Here is a 19,830-nt window from a genome sequence, read left to right on the forward strand (position 1 = left end):
GGGGAGGGAAGTCAGGAACAAAACCACTGAAAGTTGTTCTGATGTCAGCAGGTTCTGAATCAGTGCTTCCCCCACTGGGGCCCTGAAATAGGACCAGCTGGGGAGACAGACCTTGAATTCCTGCATGAAAGGGTTTTTCCCTGGGTTATGCTGCAGCCATTACACAAGTGTACATTTTCTAAAGTCGTATATTTCACTTCTCTCTAAATCTCTATTCCAGATCTGGGGGCAGGGACAGCCCTGGCCCAGGTGGGCCTCAAGCCCGCTAACATCTAACCTCCAGGGCCTTCACAGGACCAGACAGGCAAGCAGGCTCCCAAGCCCCCTCCTCTCAAAGCAGACTTAACACGAAGGTCCTGACCTCTTGCAATTGCTGCGTGCCTTATGAGAGCTGGGGTGTCCGCCCCACGGCCCAGCCAGCCCCAACTCAGGTAATTCCATCCCAGCTCTCGGAACAGCAGCCTGTAGCTCCGGACACCCCGCCAGCCTCGGCAGCGCGGCCCCGGGAGGCAGCAGCACTGCACAGTCTCCTCGCCCCACGCTCTGGGCCGAGCGAGCTCTTACCCTTGGGTTCACAGCCTCAGACCCAACCGCTGCCCCAAAACAGGCAGGCTGAAGACGGTTAAGCAGTCTTGGGGGACTGCAAACTAATGATCACAGAACCAAGAGCGACGAGCCCATTGCGATTCCAGCTACGCAATCCCCAGAAAGCTACAGCAGCCTTCTCTCCCAGCCTAACCCGAGAGGCAAAGCACTCCAGTGCCTATTGCCTTATGAGCCTAGGGTGGGTCCTTGGCTCTCTCCTGCCCGAGTATCTTGCCTCTCTGGGCCTCTGTATCCCCTCTGTCCTGGCACTGGACTAGAGGCTTTACCGGAATCCAGTGTATCCCATTTACTCCATTCCCTTTGGTCGCTGATTGGGCAATTAAAAAACAGAATCAAGTTTGTCCAGCAAGACCAATGTTTCACCATCCCCCCGGTAAAGCTGCTTACCGCCGATGGTTCCATTATCCTCTAGAACATAAGAACAGCCACACTGGGTCAGACCAACGATCCAGCTAACCCTGCATCCAGTCTACTCACAGTGGCCAGTGCCAGGTGCCCCAGAGGGAATGAATAGAACAGGGAATCATCAAGTCATCCATCCCGTCGCCCGTTCCCAGCTTCTGGCACACAGAGGTTTAGGGACACCCAGAGCATGGGGTTGCATCCCCTGCTCATCCTGGCTAATAGCCATTGTTGGCCTAGCCTTCATGAACTTATCTAGTTCTTTTCTGAGCTCTGTTATAGTCTTGGCCTTCACAGCATCCTCTGGAAACAAGTTCCACAGACTGACTGTGCGCAGTGTGAAGAAATACTTCCGTTTGCTTTAAACCTGCTGCCTATTCATTTCACTGGGTGACCCCTGGTTCCTGTGTTAGGAGGAGTAAACAACACTTCCCTAGGCACTCTCTCCACACCAGTCCTGATTTTATAGACCTCAGTCATATCCCCCCTTCGTCGTTTCTTTTCCCGGTAGAACAGTTCCAGGCTTTTTAATCTCTCCCCACACAGAAGCTCTTCCAGACCCCTGAACGTTTTTGTTGCTGTTCTCTGTCCCTTTCCCACTTCTAGTGTCCGTTTTGAGCTGGGGCGACCAGAGCCGCCGTAATCACAGAGTGGGCGTACGATGGATGGATGGATGGACGTGAACCCTGGCTCTCAACCTTCATCCCCTTATTTTACCAGGGCCCGAAGCAGTTTGAGAGCGATTGCCAGGCTCACCGCTCCTTGCGAACGTTTCCAGTGCAATTCTCCGTGGCATTCGACAGGCATTAGCCAGCAGCCTCAGCACTGCATGGGGCCTGCCCTCCAGACAGCAGCATATTCCCTTGCCGCTCATGGCTTTCCCCACAGCTAAGTGCACCAGGCACTTTCACGGGCCTGGCTCACTCACCGCAGGGGTCTTGTGGAGTGTAAGTTCAAAGCAGTTTGGGTACCAATTTCCCAGACAGACAATGGAATTGGTGAAATGGCATGTACGCCCCCCCAGCCCACAGAGCAGCCAGCGTGGGGGAAATTCTCCCCTTCACCCCAAAGGTGAGCCAAGAAAGCCTCCCTGTTGATCTCGTCCCATCCTGCTGCCTGTTTTGACCAAGCACTTAGTCTCAATTCCCTTTCCTTTGGCCTTCCTGAGCACCAGCTTGCCACACGCCAACATGCCAGATCTTCCGACGCACTATGGAGGGGGACTACAGCACCGCTTTCTCCAGCATGGCCCCTAGCTCCCGCTCCGTTTGGGACACTGCTGAGGATTTCCCTCCTTGCCCTGAAAACACTCCAGACAGATCAGACGTCACAGGCCTGAAGCTGTTTTCCAGGCTGTGGACCCCACAATGAATTACTCGAGGTACACGAGAACAAACTGCACATGCAAAAAAAAAAAAAAAAAAATCCCACTGCTTCCCAGGTAGCATCAGCCGCCCCCCAATTCCTTCCTGCTGCCTAGAACTACTTCCCGGCCTCTTGACTCTCCTTGGCTTCCCAGTCTCCGCAGAAGAGGTCTTTTCGCCTTGCCCCAGCCCTTGGAGACCGGCAGGCTCTATAGCAAGCAGGGACCAACTCCACCGCCTTACCACTCACCATGATCAGCACTTTGCAATGGCCCCGAGGAAACGCCCAGCTCACAAAGCCATGCCTGGCTGAGCAAGCCCACCACGTCTCAACCACAGCAGAGCTTATGCCACTTCAACCTGGGTCCTACCTCTTCGTCTGAGCTGTCCTCCTCGTATTCACCCTTCAGAGGCAGTCCCTGCTGGGCGCTGGGCATTGAGTCGTTCTCCAAGCTCTGGCACTGCACTTGTTCCTTCTTCTGGGAAGCCATCCTGGCCTGCAAGGCAATGAGAAGACAGAGACTTAGTTCAGTGTTACACCGACTGTGCGTGACATGACCACTTGTTTGACTCGGTAACCTCCCCCATTTGGGAATTTCAATGAAGCTCCCAGAGTGCCCGTCAGCTGCAGAGCATCACAGAAGCCAGGACCTACTGAACTCCTGAGTCTTTCCCCCACCACCCAAGCCCTTACCCTAAGGATCCTGGGTAGACCAGGGTCACCATATTACCCAAGGAAGGAATTAGTTTATTAGACTAGGTGATTCTAAAAAAGGAACAGCCCACCCTTACAGCCCCCAGGGCTGTGAAGAGAAAAATAGAATTAGCCCCAACCTCCTGGGGGCTAGCCATTGGGGCAATCTTCTAGGCAGCTGTACTGCCTTCCCCGGCCACAGAGGAGAACACCCTCTAACTTGGCTGACTTTTTCTCCCCTCTGTAGCTTCTGCTGGCTGGTCACGTTCTGCTAAATCCCCCAGCCAAGGGTCAAACCACAGGCACCTGCCCCACGCAGCCCATGGCATAACCCCCTCTGGGAGGACACTTGCTCGTTCCACACCCAGACAAGGCTACTGCAGAGATGGGGCACCAGACAGGACATGGGGATGGGGATGGGGAAGGCATGCTCTGGTTAGCCCAGCCCTGCCCCAGGAACAGCGGAGAGGGATGTGTGCAGGCTCCTCAGGCCCTGGAGGGGGCTGGCAGCTTGGGAGATAAACATCTGGCTATTCAGAGCACACAGGCCTGGGCAGCCCCTGCAGACCACATCACCCATTCCCAGAGCAAGCCGGACCCAGCTCTGCATTCAGCATCCCCTTCCCTGCAAACCAGCAGCCTCAGGATTTCTGATGCTCGCCCCACATGTCCCTACAGACTCCCCACCCACAGCCCGTTTAACCATGGCAACCAAGATTTAGAACCGTAGGACTGGCAAGGACTCGAGAGGTCATCTAGTCCAGTCCCCTGCACTCGTAGCAGGACTAAGTATTCTCTAGCCCATCCCTGAGAGGTGTTTGTCTAACCTGCTCTTAAACATCCCCAAGGATGGAGATTCCACAACCTCCCTGGGCAATTTATTCCAGTGCTTATCCACCCTGACAGGAGGATTTTTCTAATGTCCAACCTAAACCTGATGAAATACATCCGAGAATACTCAAGGAGCTGACTGAGGAGATATCTGAACCATTAGTGATCATCTTCGACAAGTCCTGAAAGATGGGAGATTCCATAGGATAGGAAGAGGACAAATACAGTGCCCATCTGCAAAAGCGGGAATAAGGACAACCCAGGGAATTATAGGCCAGTCAGCTTAATTTCTGTGCCCAGAAAGATAATGGAGCAAATAATTAAGCCATCAATTTGCAAACACCTAGAGGATAATAAGGTGATAGTAACAGTGGGTATGGATTTGTCAAGAACAAATCGAGTCACACAAACCTAATATAATGACAGGTTTCAGAGTAACAGCCGTGTTAGTCTGTATTCGTAAAAAGAAAAAAAAAAAAGGAGTACTTGTGGCACCTTAGAGACTAACCAGTTTATTTGAGCATGAGCTTTCGTGAGCTACAGCTCACTTCATCGGATGCATAGCATTTCGTGGAAACTGCAGAAGACATTATATACACACAGAGACCATGAAACAAAACTTCCTCCCACCCCACTGTCCTGCTGCTAACAGCTTATCTAAAGTGATCATCAAGTGATCATGATCACTTGATCAATGATCAATGATCACTTGATGATCACTTTAGATAAGCTGTTACCAGCAGGACAGTGGGGTAGGAGGAAGTTTTGTTTCATGGTCTCTGTGTGTATATAATGTCTTCTGCAGTTTCCACGATATGCTATGCATCCGATGAAGTGAGCTGTAGCTCACGAAAGCTCATGCTCAAATAAACTGGTTAGTCTCTAAGGTGCCACAAGTACTCCTTTTTTTTTTTTTTTTCTTTTTTCTTTTTACCAACCTAATAGCTTTCTGTGACAGGGTAACAACCCTTGTGGGTAGGGGGGAAGCAGTAGACGTGGTATATCTTGACTTTAGTAAGGTCCAGAGTGATGGGAGAAAGTCTCAGGCTAAGGCCACTGCAGGTGCTGGCAGCCAGATTCAAACTGGGGTGTCTAAAGCCTATGGACAATGTATCTGAGACATGGGCTGAGCAGCAGATGGGCCTTTGCTCGGTCTGATGCCCTCTGGTGCAGCCAGCCCCCAAAGCGTCCCTGCAAGGTATGGGTTCGCTGATGACACCCAAGGGTGCTGCTATTTCGTAACCACAAGTTTTTCTTTGTGCCCAAGGCAGTTCTAGCAAAGAATGGGCCAGGCACAAGGCTGCACTCACAGCCCTCTGCTAACTGTGCGCCTCCAAGCAGCTCAGGGTACCCCGGGCAGCGCTCCAGAGCGACACACACCTGCATCTCCACAGTACCTAGGGGTGCCCACAGCATGTCCAGCCATGGGTCACCCTGACCGCTTGTCAGAAGCGACGGGATCAGACCGGATCTGCCTAAAATGGCGCCGAACACAGCTTCCAGCACAGCACAGGGCAGCCTGGCAAGGCCCCCGGTGCCAGCACACCCTGCATGTTGAGTCAGAGAGCTGCATGCTGGGATGTGTGGCGTGCAGGACTGCCCCCGTGGCATTCCAGGCATTAGCCACCCTGCGCAGCCCGGGCAGGGCTCAGCCCCACTCTGACACGGGTAACCAGACAACACCACGTTGCAGACTGCGCCCACTCGCTGACCTGCAGACCCGGCCCTGGAAAAGAGATTCTCCCCCCGCCCCCCTCAGGGGACCCAGGCTGGATCGGGTTTACCAGAGGAGTCAATGAAATAATCAGAAAAACAGCCCCAGAAAACCCCCCTCAGGGGAGCAGTAAAATCCACACAGCGTGCGATCACCTTCGACTGTACACAACACCAACGCCGCTCCCGCCGAGCCGCAGGGAGCCGGGTGGGAGAGAGCCTGGAAAATACAGGGCCAGCAAGGGGATGAGATTACTGCAAAAACAAAAGGCTTTATTAAATTTTTTTAAGAAGGAGATTGGAGATAAGTTTTTCTCCAGGCTTTTGGCGCTCAGATGGCTTTGGACCGGAGTTTCCATCTCCCCCCCCCACTCACTTCCCCTCTCCCCCCGCCACCACGGTGAGCTTTGGAGAAAGAGCTCGCACTGCCAGACTGGGTCACTGGCGCTGCAGGCTGCCTGACAGCCAGTGGCACACCATCCTCCGCCCTCAGCACCGGCCCCTTCCTAGCGCCCTCGGGCTGCGTAACCCACCGACACCCTCAGCAGTGACCTAGCCAGCAGAGAAGACAAGCTGCGCGCTCCCTGGGAGCGGAGATCAAACCACGGCCTCTGGGCTGCTTAAGCAGAGCCCTTGCGTAAAATCCATCCCAAGTCACCCTCTAGCACATCTGGGATGCAGGCAGGATTCTAGTGCTTAGCGATTAACTACATCTCCGGGCATTAGCCAGCTGCGGAGAACTCTCCCTAGCAAAGCAACGGTCCCCAAAAGCCATGAGGAAGTCCACAGACAGGGCAGCGTTCGAGCACAGACTGGCAGAGACCCTGCCCTGCTCTTGACCAAAGGCTTTCTGGGGAGCTGCTTTCTCGACGTCCACAGGTGCCCGGAAGCTAGCCAGGCCTTTGCGCTGATAGGAGGCTCAGGGCTCATCGGGGGAAGCCAACTCACCCCTGCAGAGATGATCCAGATGGCTGGGTACATGCCGAGTGCACTCACAGGTCATTCCTTTATCAAGGGCTGATTGGAAAACCCTTCGGTGCGTTTCGCAGGTCGGTTGGTTTTGGTGCTTGGAAGAGCTCTGCTAGGAATCAGTGCGACGGGGCTCAGCTCACCCAGGGGGCAGCAGTGAAGCCATTTAGTAGATTAGGGCCCTTTAACTTCTGCTTGAACTAATCGGGAGTGGTGGGTAACCCGGGGGCTTTGCTCGGCGATCAAACCAACAAAGAGCGCCTCTAACAGGCCCAGCTGCTGGGACACTGGAGTCCACTAGAGGGCAGCACGCAGCGCTGAAAGCTAACAGGGACAAGCTAACAATTGTCCCTGGGGCAGCCCCTGACTCCCAAGCCACCGCAGGGGGCCGGGGGACAAGGAGGTGAGCTGGTATCAGCAAGACTCGCAGCCAAGTCCCCGGCTGCAGCAGGATCCTTCACCTGGGCTGAAGGGAGTTTGCACCAACAGGAACCAACGGGTCCGGAGCGGGGGAGCACATTGCTCAGTCATTTTCAGCCACAGTTCAGATTCACAGCCAGACAAGACTGGAGACCGTCCCTGGCTCCAGCCAGGGGGATTGCTGGGAGAAGGAAGCCTCCCACAGGTGGCTAATCAGACCTCTACATTGATCCGCAGCCCCCTACTATTGCAGACCTGCACACCCCACATCCCGCTCTGCTGATGCCCTTCAATCCCGGACTGCAGTCGGAGACGTGGGACAAGATCAGGGAAGGGAGGAAAAAGAACGAACGAGAAGGGAAAATACTGAACGGAAAGCGAGGAAGAAGGAAGGAGACGGACGGCAGAACAAACTTCGAGACTCATATTAAAAAGAGCCAGAGAACAATAAAGCACAACGAAGCACAGCCGTAGGATGCTACATTTGAAAAACATAATGAGAGCGACTGCCAAGAAGTTACACGGAAATCCAGGCGCCCCGTGTCCCATCTGACACGCAGCCTGGCATTCAGCCCCGTAACCCCCTCGTCTGCTGGACCAGGGCAAGCAGCCAGCTTTCCTGGCAAAGTCCAGCCAGCACCAGCCACTGCTGCACCCTCTCACCTGGCACGGAGAGAGCCCCGAGCCCATGTGGCCGTGAAAAAGGTGAACGAAGCATGGCCTATGCTGCAGCTGAGTGGGGTGAGAGCGGCTGCTGCTGTTACGCTCGTGGGCCCGGGGGGGGGGGGGGGGGGGGAGTGCCATTCACTGCCTCAGCTCAGCAGCAGCTCCTGGGCCTGGCCACAGGGGTAGGTCTAAACGCAGGGCTGGCCCAGGTCAGCTGAGTCAGGCTCGCAGGTCTCTGAGCTGTTTAACTGCAGCATAGATGTGCAGGCTGGGGCCAGGGTCTGGGCCTCCACGAGGCGAAAAGGTCCTAGAGCCCGGACTCCAGCCCAAGCCCGAACGTCTACACGGCCGTGGTAGGGCTCTGCAGCCCGAGCCAGCTGATCCAGGCCAGCCGTGGGGCTTTAACTGCGGCATAGACACTCCCAGGGAGACTGAGAAAAACTCAGCGGCTTTGCCGGGCTCCTCACTCCCCAGCCCAGGCCTGCTCTCTCCTCACACCCCCCCCCCCCCCGGCTTAGACCAGCACCAGAGTACTCCCCTCTCGCCTGAACAGGCTGGAAAATACCTGGCTCATTATCCTCCATCAGGGAGGGACCAACGACTGCACCCCCCCACCCCCTCCAGGAGCCCCCCTTCCAAAAGGAGGACGGGTGAAGGTGAATCTCTGGTCTGCTGGCAGGCCTGGGGAAGAGGTGCTGCGGATGCAAGACGTCTGGGGAAGGGGCTGCTGCTGAGAGGGGAGAAGGGATGGATTTGGGGTGACCGGTGACGGCACTGGGGGGGGCGGGGAAGAGGGGGAATGGGAGCAGGGAGCCAGGTGTGGGATTAGTGGCAGGTGGGGCGGGCGTCCAGGGCAGGAGAAAGCAGCATGAAGTGTGCACAGGAGTCCGGTGTGATGTGCGAATGCGAGAGAGAGTCCAGGAGTGTGTGCGTGGGACGGTGGGCGCGTGGCTGGGAGCAGCGGGGGGCTGCACTCGCTGGTGTTTATGGCAGAGGCCTGCTGGGAGAGCTGTGTCTGGACTGCTGGGTTTCCTTCGCAGTTCTGCCAGGCTGGGACACGCCCACGGCTGAATGGAAAGGGCTGGGGTCGGGTCTGTGCTCCTCTCTGCAGCCTGCAAATGACCAGGGAAGCCTTGACTTGGGAAAGGTGAAAACTCAAGTCCAACCTGCCGATCACATGGGTGTAGGTGTCTGTGTGTTGGGAACGGTGCCCCAACAGGGGTGGGTGTGTGCGCGCGAGTGTGAGACTTTACAAACTGTTAACCTATTTCTCTTGGCAGCCCTTCTGGGAGGCAGACCAGCCAGACACCCCGTCACCCGCAGAGAATTGGTACAAGGATGGGAGGATTACCAGAGGGAGGCGGGAGAAGGCCAGAATTAGGACTTGCAAGTTCCTGGTTCTGAGCCTGCGCCCCACAACTCTCCCACTGCACTTCTCTGCTGACCTGCAGCAGCCCCTCCCAGTCCGGGGCGGGCCCCCTGCTGACCAGTCGTGTGGGCCTGGCCAAACGGCATGGTAGTGTTGTGATATGGCTTAGGATGAAACCGCCGAACCCCCTTTCATTAGCGAGCCACGTCCACGTTTGAGCCTCAGTCGCCAGCACACTCAGGATCTGTCTACATCAGAGGACCGTCCTGCCCAGCCCCCGAGGTCCTGGCCCAGGAGGCTAGCCCCCGGCCCCTCCCCTCCTGTCCCCCCTCCTCTGCAGCCACCCTGCCGTGCAGGCAGCGCTCCGGGGCTGCCTGCTCATGCAGGGCAGCTTGTCTGGCTCCAGCCGGGCGACGCGGCAGCCAGACATGCTGCTCTGAGCGGCATGGTAAGGGGGCTGGGGCCGGGGGGTTGGATAAGAGGCAGGGAGTCTCAGGAGGCAAACGGGGAGCAGGGGGCGATTGGATGGGATGGAGGTTTGGGGGGCAGTCGGGGAAGGGAGCGGGGGGGGGTGTCCCAGGAGGGGGCAGTCAGGAGACAAGGATCAGGGGGTGTTGGATGCTTTGGGAGTCCTGAGGGAGGCAGTCAGGGGACGAGAAGTGGGAGGGGGATAGGGGCCAGGGGCCAGGCTGTTTTGCGAGCACAGCCTTCCCTACCCGGCCCTCCATACAGTTTTGCACCCTGATGTGGCCCTCGGGCCAAAACGTTTGCCCGCCCCTGGTCTACGTGGCAGTAAAACCCGCGGCTGGCCCGGGACGCTGCCTCAGGCTCGCAGGGCTCAGGCTAAGGGGCGGTTTTATTGCAGTGCAGGCTTTCAGGCTCGGGCTGGAGCCCAGGCTCTGGGACCCCGCAAGGTAGGAGGGCCGGCCGTGGGGCTCTCCTGGCAGGGCAGACATACCCGCAGAGGCATGCAGGAGTTCAAGTCTCTACAGCAACTCTGTGAGCCCAGACGTGAGCGGGCCCGAACCAATCCCCCATATTATACAGAAACAGCAGCTGGAACGGCCACGTCTGCCAGCTCAGAGCAAATCCCCTTGCCAAGAGCCTGGACTGGCCAGGACTGCGCTCTCCAAACAGCGGGAGAGTTCAGGCACATCGGTCATCGCAGTTCAGAGAATTTGCTTTCATGGGTCTGAAACTTTCACTGATGTTAAAGAGCAGACGGACGCTGAGGATCTAGTCTGCTGACCTGCATAGCCTGGCCCAGAGCCCTCATGCTGGGGGCTCCAGCAGTAGACGAAGGCAAATGGCCCCCCCACTCCCCCCAGAGGACGGACGGCTCATCTTCCTGGCTGCAGCTGCCCCAGCCTACTCCCACCAGCCCCAGCCTCCCTCCCAGTAGCTGTGTGAAAGCCACCAGACATCCAGCAGCATCTCAGGCCAGCCTGATTGGGGTCTTACTGGGTTGGGCCTCCAGGAGGCAAAGGAGGGATAACGGGACAATTAGCCTCGGGAGTCTAGGCCTCTCTCAGGAGCCTGAAGGGCTACTGAGGTTAGCTCTGACCAGCTGTTATTAGGGTAGCTCTCCCCAGCTCTCGGCCCTGTACGTGCACCAGAACTAGACCTCTAGGCTCCCCATTGCTACCAAAATGGGGAGCCTCTGTGCTGCTGCTCCCCCGCATCCAGCTGCCCCCACTACCCTGGAACGTCCAGCAACGGGGTTTGCAGCAGCCCACGGTCCGCCAGTGCAGTGAATTCGCAGGCAGCGTGTACCGACTGGTGCAGCCCAGGTCTGATGAGGAGGATAGCTGCTAAAGAAGTTTCTGAGCCCTAGGCATGGTGGAGATGCCGAGCCCGGAGAGGCCCTGGCCCAGCACGGAGGCCAGGACGTGGCACAAGAGAAAGCTGTGCAGACACCCCCCCCCCCAAAGAAGCACTGCCCACTGCTTTCCTAACCGGGCTTGACAAAGCAACCGCCACGCCAAGCTAAGCACCCGAGTGAACCAAAAGGAGGATGGAAGAGGCAGGTCCTTCAGCTCCAGGGGTTGGGGAGAGGGTCTCTCCTTTGGAGGAGCTGACACCTCAGCTTCACCTGTTTCCTGGGGGAAGTGAGTCAAAGGGTGGGGGTGTGCAGCCGATGCTGATCAGTCACGAAAACAAAGCGAAGCTAGCCCCAGGCTGGTTAACAGCCTTACTAACTCACCCCGAGCTGCTCTAGCCTCGCGGCCAGCCGCGTGGGGCAGGCGCCGCAGACACCACGCTAGCTTCCCAGGCCAAAGCCCTGCCTTGCCAGCAGCACCATGCCGCCGGGATCAGCTGTGGGGAGACAGCCCTGAGCACACTGGCTGAGACGCCCGCGGACAAAAACAGCAGCAGCCATCGAGTGCCACAAACCGGCCTAGGGTTCGTAAGCATGGCAGGCAAGGCCTTCGGTCAGGGAGAAGGCAGCGCCTGCCTCTGGGAACGCATGGGTTGTCTCAGGCCCAGGAAGGCCTCGGAAGTGCCGACAGACCAACCTGATAGCTCTGGGCCTTTGACCACCTAAGTGCTGCACTGCACGGGGTGGAGGGAAGAGAAGCAGTGACTGGGCAGCATGGAGGGGAACGTACTGCGGCCTCACTCGTCGCAGGGAGTGCCCCGAATCCTTTAGAAACAGAGCATCCGATCGGACCTCCCTGCTGAACCGCGGAGTGTGACATCAAGCTCTCAGGGGGCCCCTTGGGACAGCAGGGTCCTAGCGCCCGTCTTGGCGCAAGCTCTGCACGGACAGTGTCCCAGTGCTGCCTATCCCCAGCGCGGCACAGACGGATTCCAGACTCTTTCACGGTGCCCCAGAGAGACCAGCAGTGCCGAGGGGGCTGCCTGGATTATAAAAGCAGCCAATAAACAACTCAGCATGGCCTTCAACGGCAGGCAGCTGGGCTCCCCCGGAATCAGGCCGCTCTGCTCCGCACAGGGGCTGCCCGGGAGGAAAGCACGGCTTGTCACATGCTGGAAGCCCTCAGCAGGAAATCTAACCTGACGGCAACGGCCTAACTACTGCACAGTCCTGTAACCTAGGCAGGCGCGAAGGACAGAGGCCTCGAGCCTGCCAACAGGCGGGGCAGTGGCCCTTTGGCTCTAGGCCCCCGAAGGGAACGGGGCGGCTCAACTCCGTCCAGCGCCTCCCCACTCAGACTGGATCCTGGCTTATCAACGGACTCAAGTGGCTGTTGCTGTCTGGGAGGTGCCCAACAAGAGCCAGCGCAGCGAGACAGCAGGGGGCTAGGGATGGAAGTTTGTTGCATGGCTCCTGAACAGAAGGAGAGCTTTGCTTCCCAGCTGCATCCGTCTAGTCACCTCCCAGAAGCGTCCTCCCCCATCACGGTGGATTAGCAGGATGCCCCGGCACTGTGTGTTCTGCTCCATTGCAAGAGCTTCCGGGCCTTGCCAGTGCAGGAGAACAAGCTCAGAGCTTTAATGCCATGGTGTGCAGGAGAGCCTTCTCCTCTGCCACTCTGGCCATTCAGAACACCCTCCCGGCCACGCTGGCTACTCTCTCTCTCTACATCGCAGCCTAAGCCCCTCTCCCACGTCCAGGCACCCTAGTTTCACTCCTACCCCCCCATTAGATAGCTGAACAAGGAACTACTGTGCGTAACAGACACTAGCTGTGGGTATGGAAGGAGACAGCCCCTTTGCCTGGCAGCTGTCGCAGCACACGCTGGTTTCCCTTTCACAAGACGACAGGCAATCCTGTTGGTGTACGCTCCCAGAGCATTCAAAGAGTCTTCGCTTACCCCTGCCACAGGACAAAGCTCTCCACAAGCGGTCTCCTTCCTGGCATTTAGTGCCCTAGACTTGCAAAGCACTCCTGCCCCGAGTGAAACGTCCAGGTCATGACTTACGGAGAAATACAGGTGTGACACCAACAGTGCTTAGTCACTTTGACTCAGAATTCAGTACGTCTTTCGTATACTTCCATCCCCTACACGCACGACCAAAGCGGGCAGGTTTCTGAACCACCAACTCTCTCAAAACTTCTTGTCTCACAGCATCGAACCAGAGGAGCACATGACCGTAGGCAACCACCAGAGATCAACAGAAGGCCTATGGAACACACAACCCCAAAATCAGAGAGCTCTTCTCCCAGGCTTTCACTACGGAAGCCAACAGCCCCCCCGGCCCGCTCTCACTTCAGCTTGCTTTCTACGTGGAAACCAGGGATTCTCAAATGCTGGGTTGGGACCCCAAAGTGCGTCATGACCCTGTTCTAATGGGGTCACCAGGGCTGATGTTAGACTTGTTGGGTGGTGTGGCTCAGTTTCCACCCCCCACAAAACCAACCCAGATTATTTTGTATTTCAGTGTCCTGACCGTTTATATTGCACCACTGCTCCTGGATCTGGTCCCTACTCTACTAGCCATGAAGTCAGAAGGACGCCCCATGAGACAAAGATACAAAGCTCTGGCAAAAGAGATGGCCAAGCTCTAAGGGCTAGACATGCGTTAAGAGGCTGCCAAGACAGTTGAGCTCTCGGACATCCACACACTGACTGTAAAGGAGTCCTGGCCTGCCAGTTCCACCCCCTTGCTGCATGCAGGCAGAAAGCAGAATGGCAGACGGTCGGCAGTGGAGAGTGTCAGTTTTATGCTCAAAGCTAAATCGCCCTCAAACTGCCCCACTGTTGGTTCGAGTGCACGTAGGTCAAAAGTTTGGCAAAAGACGTGGTGGACCAAAACAGATGGATTTACTCATCAGGCCACCGAGTCGCCCTGAAACTTTCCCTGCAAGGTAGAATGCCAGCATCATTCCCGCCCCGTTCGTAAGGCGTCAGAGTCCATAAAACTGCCCATGAGCCTCTGAGAATCCACAAGACCTCGGGGCGGCGGGGGGGGGGGGGGGGACTCATCCTGGGCCTGCCTCCCCGAAGCTTCCACAATCTGGGGGTGGGGCACATTTCTCTTCACAGCCTCTCCCCACCTTTACTGCTCTCCTTCCTTGACCCATGCCCAAAACGGCAACCCACCCCTACCCTGCTCCCCAACAGCTGCTACATTGCTCTGACAGGGCCCAATCCCCTTCCTAGTTCAGACTCAAGATGCAGTCTAGGCGTCTTGTTCCTTCTGCGTGGACCAGAGAACAACTCTGGCCTGACGATAGAGGTCCCTGGGAGTGTCTGGGGATCTCCGGTGCTTGGTTAGCTGAAGAAGCTATCACAGAAGGGCTTTAATGCAGAAGAGGGGAAGAGAAGCCCCAACCTCAGGTCACCATACGTTGCCCGATATTGGGACTTCCTTTCAGGGACAGAAGCTAGAAAGCAATCCAGATCAGGCAGCACCAGGGTCCATGCAAACCCCAAGAGGGTCCTGTGCCCCGCCAGGCCCCAGAGTGCGGACCCATGGGTCTGTACCGTACCAAACCAACAACCTCCACACCAGCAGTTACTGATCATTGCTGGGCCCGTCTTCCTTTCCCTCTCAGGCACCAACAGCAGACCCCCGGCAAAACACTTGAGCAAAAGAACAAGGAGAAGAGCAGGCTGTTCCGAAGTTGGACCAGGGAAGGCAGGTATGAGCGCAGTTCAAGGGAGTCTACATTGCCACCGAGGGCCATGGAGAGGCATCCTGGAGATTACACGTCCCACCCGGGGCAAAACAGCCAGGTTTAAATGAGCAGTCTCCAACACTGGCGTGGGTGAGGTGCCCTGCTCTAGCCCCATCCGGTTAGTTTGTTCTGACAGGCCAAGCCTGTTTTCTGAGTTGAGTGCTATTCCCACAACAAAGGCCAAACTCTTCAGCCACATGGGAGGGTGCCTAAGAGGAGCTGTATTTGACGCGGTGTACACCGCAGACCAGGCCCCACGCCCAGCATCCTACACCTCCACACTAACTGATCTGCTTCTTTGACACAGCCCATGGGCTGCTGGACAGGTTAGCAGCACAGCTCGCACCGTAGCGAAGCCTGGACACACCCGTATAGCCACTAGCCAGAGGAGAGGGCAGCTCAGACCGGACACGCAGGCCCCATCTATGCTAGCTGCGTTTGGCACCCACCATCAAACACACCTCCCAACAGCCAGCATTCAACACCCACTGCAGAAAGGGCGAGCAGCCCGTTGTCATGAACTACCAGGCTGGTTTAGAACAGGGCACCATATCCAGCCAACGTTTTCAAATACTCATTTTAAACCTTGGAACTTGGGAAAGCGTCTACAAAATGAAGCCTTTCTACCCAGTGCCAGTAAGCTGTGGTTCCTTTTACACTTATGTCAGACTGTGTCTGACTGCAGCTCTCTGCCTCACACCCACTCCTGCATCAAAGTCAGAAGTCCATTTTCAGCCTGACACAGGGAAGCCTCAGTGCAAATACACATGAAGATCCGGTCCATTGCCCTGTATTGGGAGCCTGTCACATCTCCTACGCTAAGCAGGGTCAGGTTAGTGTTGGATAAGAGACCAAGGCACGCAGAGGTGCAGGGAGAGAATTTGATAGGTGTTGCTCTTCCTTTGGGCCTTGCTCCCCTCAGATTTCCTACGCTTGCTACAATTTAGGCAACTCTGGTAGCAACAGAGGGGCGCTGTGGTAGGCCAGCTGGTAGCATCCGAACCACCACCTCATAGCGCCACTAGCAGCAGGGCTAGGGGATATTGTGGTTAAGATGACGGCTGTTGCTGGCTCCTTGTCTACACTGCACCAGTGGTAATGACCATGGGACATTTCAGGGGAAAAGGCCAGTTTTCCTGAGTCGGCACCAAACCAGTGCCCCAGCAGAGTCACTACAAGGTGCGGCGCTGCTGGAGGTGGCATCCTTGCATGGGACACAACCAGTTCTGTTTGTTTATTTACTAACTTCTTGCAGTTATTAAAGAGCCGGTATCCCTCTGGAGGAGTAGGGTCCGGAGGAAATTTCTACATTAGTGATTTAATTCTGCCTCCCTAAATGCCCCTTAATGCTACACAGGGTCCTCAATTACACAAGGTTGTCATGTGCTGTTAGACAGCTGCTCTGTTCCACTCTACAGATGGCTGCATTCATCTTCGTGTATGGGCTCTGTCCACAAAGTGCTTGGGGATCGGCAAGCTGCTGGAGGAATGCAAGACCTCTCACCATTTACTGTCTGTTCCACATAGGTTGCGAATGATAAATCACGTATTGTGACTTCACTGCAGAACTGGGGAGAGGACAGGAGAGGAGGCTCTTGTTTAACACACACTGGAAAATTCCTGTGACTGTGGTAAGGAGTTTTGTTTTAAACATGAAATCAAAAAGTAATCGGATTCCCGGCCAAGTCTGACATGTCTGATCGCTTTTCCTTGTGTGGAACCCCTCGGCTGCTTAAACTGGATTTCAACACTCCCAGCCTACCATGCCACAGAACCCTCTGCATGAGCCGACCTGCAACGCACAGGCATCCCGTATACCAGAAGCAGGCCCCCGACAGGCCCACGGGCTGGAAGTGGGCCCCCGACAGGCCCTCCTATTCCCATGTCTCCAGTCACCACAAAATGCCCATCGGGGGCTGTTCCTGGCACCAGGGCAGTGGTGGGCGTAGACGCACAGAGTACGAAGTGAGGTGCAGGACAGGGAGGGGAAACAGCTCTTGCCTTAGTAAAACGCCGCTGCAGCCATCCGGTTACTCCTGCTTCATAACAGGAGGGAGGCGAAAGGGGGGACACAGCCAGGAGCCCTATGCAAGGCCATGTGTCCTCAGACGTGCCCGTTCCCTGCTCTGACTCCAGCCCTTTCACTGGCCGTGCTGATGAGGAAAGAAGGCAGCACAAAGGGCGCTCGAGACGCCGCCGTGCACAGGATGACACTGGAGTTGACTTTAAGCTGTACCGTCACGGCTTTGCTTCCCAGCTGCCTGCCACGCAAGCTCCTAAAGGACAGCAGGGCTACCCAGCGTGGAGTCAAACCCAAGAGGAGTAAATTCCAGCACAGCTGAGGGGCAACAGAAACGCTGAGGAGAGGTCAAGAACTCGGGCTGCATCCAGCTGGGAGCCAAGCTGTGGCTTTCCGTCAGGCAGACGCTGAATTCACAATCCTACCCAGCAATCCTCAGTTACTGAAGGCACTCTGCTCACCTCCACCCCTGCACACCAGCTGCTGTTTGTGTGGTTAGCACTTAGACGCAGCTACAGCTCTAGGAGAAGAACAACAGAGAACAGTCTGGTTCATGGGTAAGGCTACGATTTAATCACAGGTATTTTTAGTAAAAGTCATGGACCGGTCACGGGAAACAAACAAAATTTCACAGCCCATGACCGGTCCATGACCTTTACTATAAATACTCCTGACTAAATCATAGCTGGGGGGCCCCAGGGCACCACTTCTTGGGGGGGCCTCCGGGGCACTGCTGCTCTGGTGGTCCCCGGGGCCAGCTGCCCAAGCAGCGGCTGGTGTGGCGGTCCCTGGAGAAGCCTGAGCAGCTGGCCCCCAGGCAAGCTGATCAAGCGGCCCTGGGGTCAGCCACACTGGCCTCTGCAGAAGTCACGGAGCTCACGGAAAGTCGCAGAATCCGTGACTTCCACGATGGACATGGAGCCTTACTCATGGGACATGCTCCAAGGCCAGAACCCTGGCTCTACTTCTGCCTCTGCCACTGGCTGTGTGAGCTTTTTGTAAATCACTTCCCTTCTTGGGCCAAGCCAAGGCAAGGAAAACAAGCCATTAAACCTCACCCTTGGGGGGTTAAACTAATCTCACCACAAGGAGTTAGAAAGAGACTGAATGTGGAGGCAGGATTATCCCACCGCTGCCTATGTGGGGTGCTTTCACCTTCCTCCAAAGCACCTGTCAGAGACCAGACCTGTGTTCCGCCCTGGCCAGCGTGGCAATCCTAGTGCTGCTCTTTCAGGGCGTTAGCGTGCACAGGGTTTCACAGTTATATAAACACTGACTATATTAGTGTTTAAAAATGTGGCAGTTACAAAATTTTAACTTGCTCATTGTAAATTACTTGTTTTCTTACTCTGGATGTGATCTTGCGCTTCAGTTTCCTAATCTGTGACACAGGAATCACAGCAGCAGCTCACAGGAGCTGTACCCAGGTTAGTATTTGCATTCAGCTGGAAGGCGGTGTAGGAGAGTGCAGGATCTCGCTCTAGAAATGGCAGGAGACCTAGACGTCCTTTAGTTATTAACACGCAAGGAACACTCCAGCTTCCTCTACCATTTCGCTGCCGTAAATGCACATCTCCTCTGCCAGAACCGCTGCTCCCCAAACCTCGGTTCTCAAGCTATTTTTGCACGGCAGCTGAATGATACAAATCATAGAATATCAGGGTTGGAAGACACCTCAGGAGGTCATCTAGTCCAATCCCAACTAAATCATCCCAGCCAGGAATCTGAGAAGCATGTCCTATGTTGTCACCACACAGAATAATAAACCACACGCTTAATAAGCGCCCCCACAATAATAAGAAATTCGTCCACATGAGCTGTGTCTCATTATCCTGGGTCACATGCACACACCTCCCTTTCTTCCCCTACCACCAAGGCCTGCAAACTGAAGCCATGAGGCTTTCTCATGGAGGAGTCTCCCTACCTGGCAAATCCTTTGGCATGTGACTCACATAAACTGTTGACGGGAGAGGATGGGGGGAGAGCACTGATTTATTGGGCATGGAATTGTCTTTCTAGGCAAAGTTACATTTTAAGAGAGAACTCGGGGCACAGCTACAAGGCACCAGTATTATACGGCCACGTTCTGACATTTCACACTTACGTGTGCCTTCTTTGAGAGTGAATTGCCTTTCCGCTTCCCCTCATCACCGCTGTCCTGGTCCTCCGCCTCCTCCTCTGTGCTGCTGTCACTTCCAGAATCCTCCAGCCCAGAGTAGACGCTCTCTTCGCTGTCTGTCAGGTCATCACTTTCCTGGGCTTGCTCCTCCAGCACTTGGGTACTGGGAACGGAGAGCTGAAAGGAAAGCGCAAACATCACTGCACAGAACCCTCAACGGTCTGCCCCCGAAGAGATCGTATCCTCACAGTTAGCCACAGTCTAAGGCCTTGTCGACCCTCGGAGGATTTGGCTAGTACAGTTATACCAGCAAACCCTCCCGTGTGCACAGTTACACCAGTCTAAAAGGAGTTACACCGGTTCAGAGAACTGACAATTAGAACTTGTGTAGAACTATGCTAGGGCTTTTATTGCCATAGCTGCAGCAGCACATTGCTATGCTGGTAAAACGTATCCGCATAGACCAGGCCTAAGAGGGACACGAGTAAGGGTCACAAACTTGATGGCTTCCCAGAAATGCTGCTGTTACTTAAATTTGATGATGCCCCTCCCTGCTAGGAGAAGTCTCCAGAAGGCCTGCTTCACCTGTACAAGCGAGACATGGTTCACCTGCATACCAATTAACTGTAGAAACACAGAAATGCAAGGGATTTCAGGAGGTTGGCTAGTCCAGCCCCCTGTGCTGAGGCAGGGCCAAGAACACAGAGACCTTCCCTGACAGCTGTTTGTCCAACCTGTTCTTACAAGCCTCCCAGGACAGGGATTCCACAACTTCCCTTGGAAGCCTGTTCTAGTATTTAAGTAGTTAGAAAGTTTTTCCTAATGTCTAACTTAAATCTCCCTTGATGCAGACTAAGGCCATTGCTACTTCTCCTACCTTCAGCAGCCATGGAGAACAATTGATCATCATCCTCTTTATAACAGCCCTTAACATACTTGAAGACTGATCAGGTCTCTCCCCAGTCTGCTTTACTCAAGGCTAGACACGCCCAGGGCTTTTTAACCTCTTCTCATGGGTCAGGTTTTCTAAACCTTTTATTATTTTTGTTGCTCTCTTCTGGACTCTAGCC

General features: G+C 55.5%; 1 protein-coding gene across 3 annotated transcripts in view; it reads right to left on the reverse strand.

Moving 5' to 3' along the window:
* Positions 1-19,830, reverse strand: part of BOP1 (BOP1 ribosomal biogenesis factor) — a 109,265-nt gene that overhangs the window by 86,776 nt on the left and 2,659 nt on the right. For 2 of the 3 annotated variants that reach the window (XM_074943662.1, XM_074943660.1), the window contains exons 2-3: positions 18,746-18,937; positions 2,744-2,869 (exon numbers count right to left, since the gene is read on the reverse strand). In XM_074943662.1, the coding sequence (XP_074799763.1) occupies positions 2,744-2,863 (120 nt within the window). In that variant the 5' untranslated portion in view covers positions 2,864-2,869; positions 18,746-18,937. Of the gene's footprint in view, positions 1-2,743; positions 2,870-6,558; positions 6,708-18,745; positions 18,938-19,830 lie in introns of those variants that run through there. The other variant, XM_074943661.1, reaches the window with a different exon arrangement.

Source organism: Natator depressus, chromosome 2, assembly GCF_965152275.1.
Source record: "Natator depressus isolate rNatDep1 chromosome 2, rNatDep2.hap1, whole genome shotgun sequence".
NCBI lineage: Eukaryota > Metazoa > Chordata > Testudines > Cheloniidae > Natator > Natator depressus.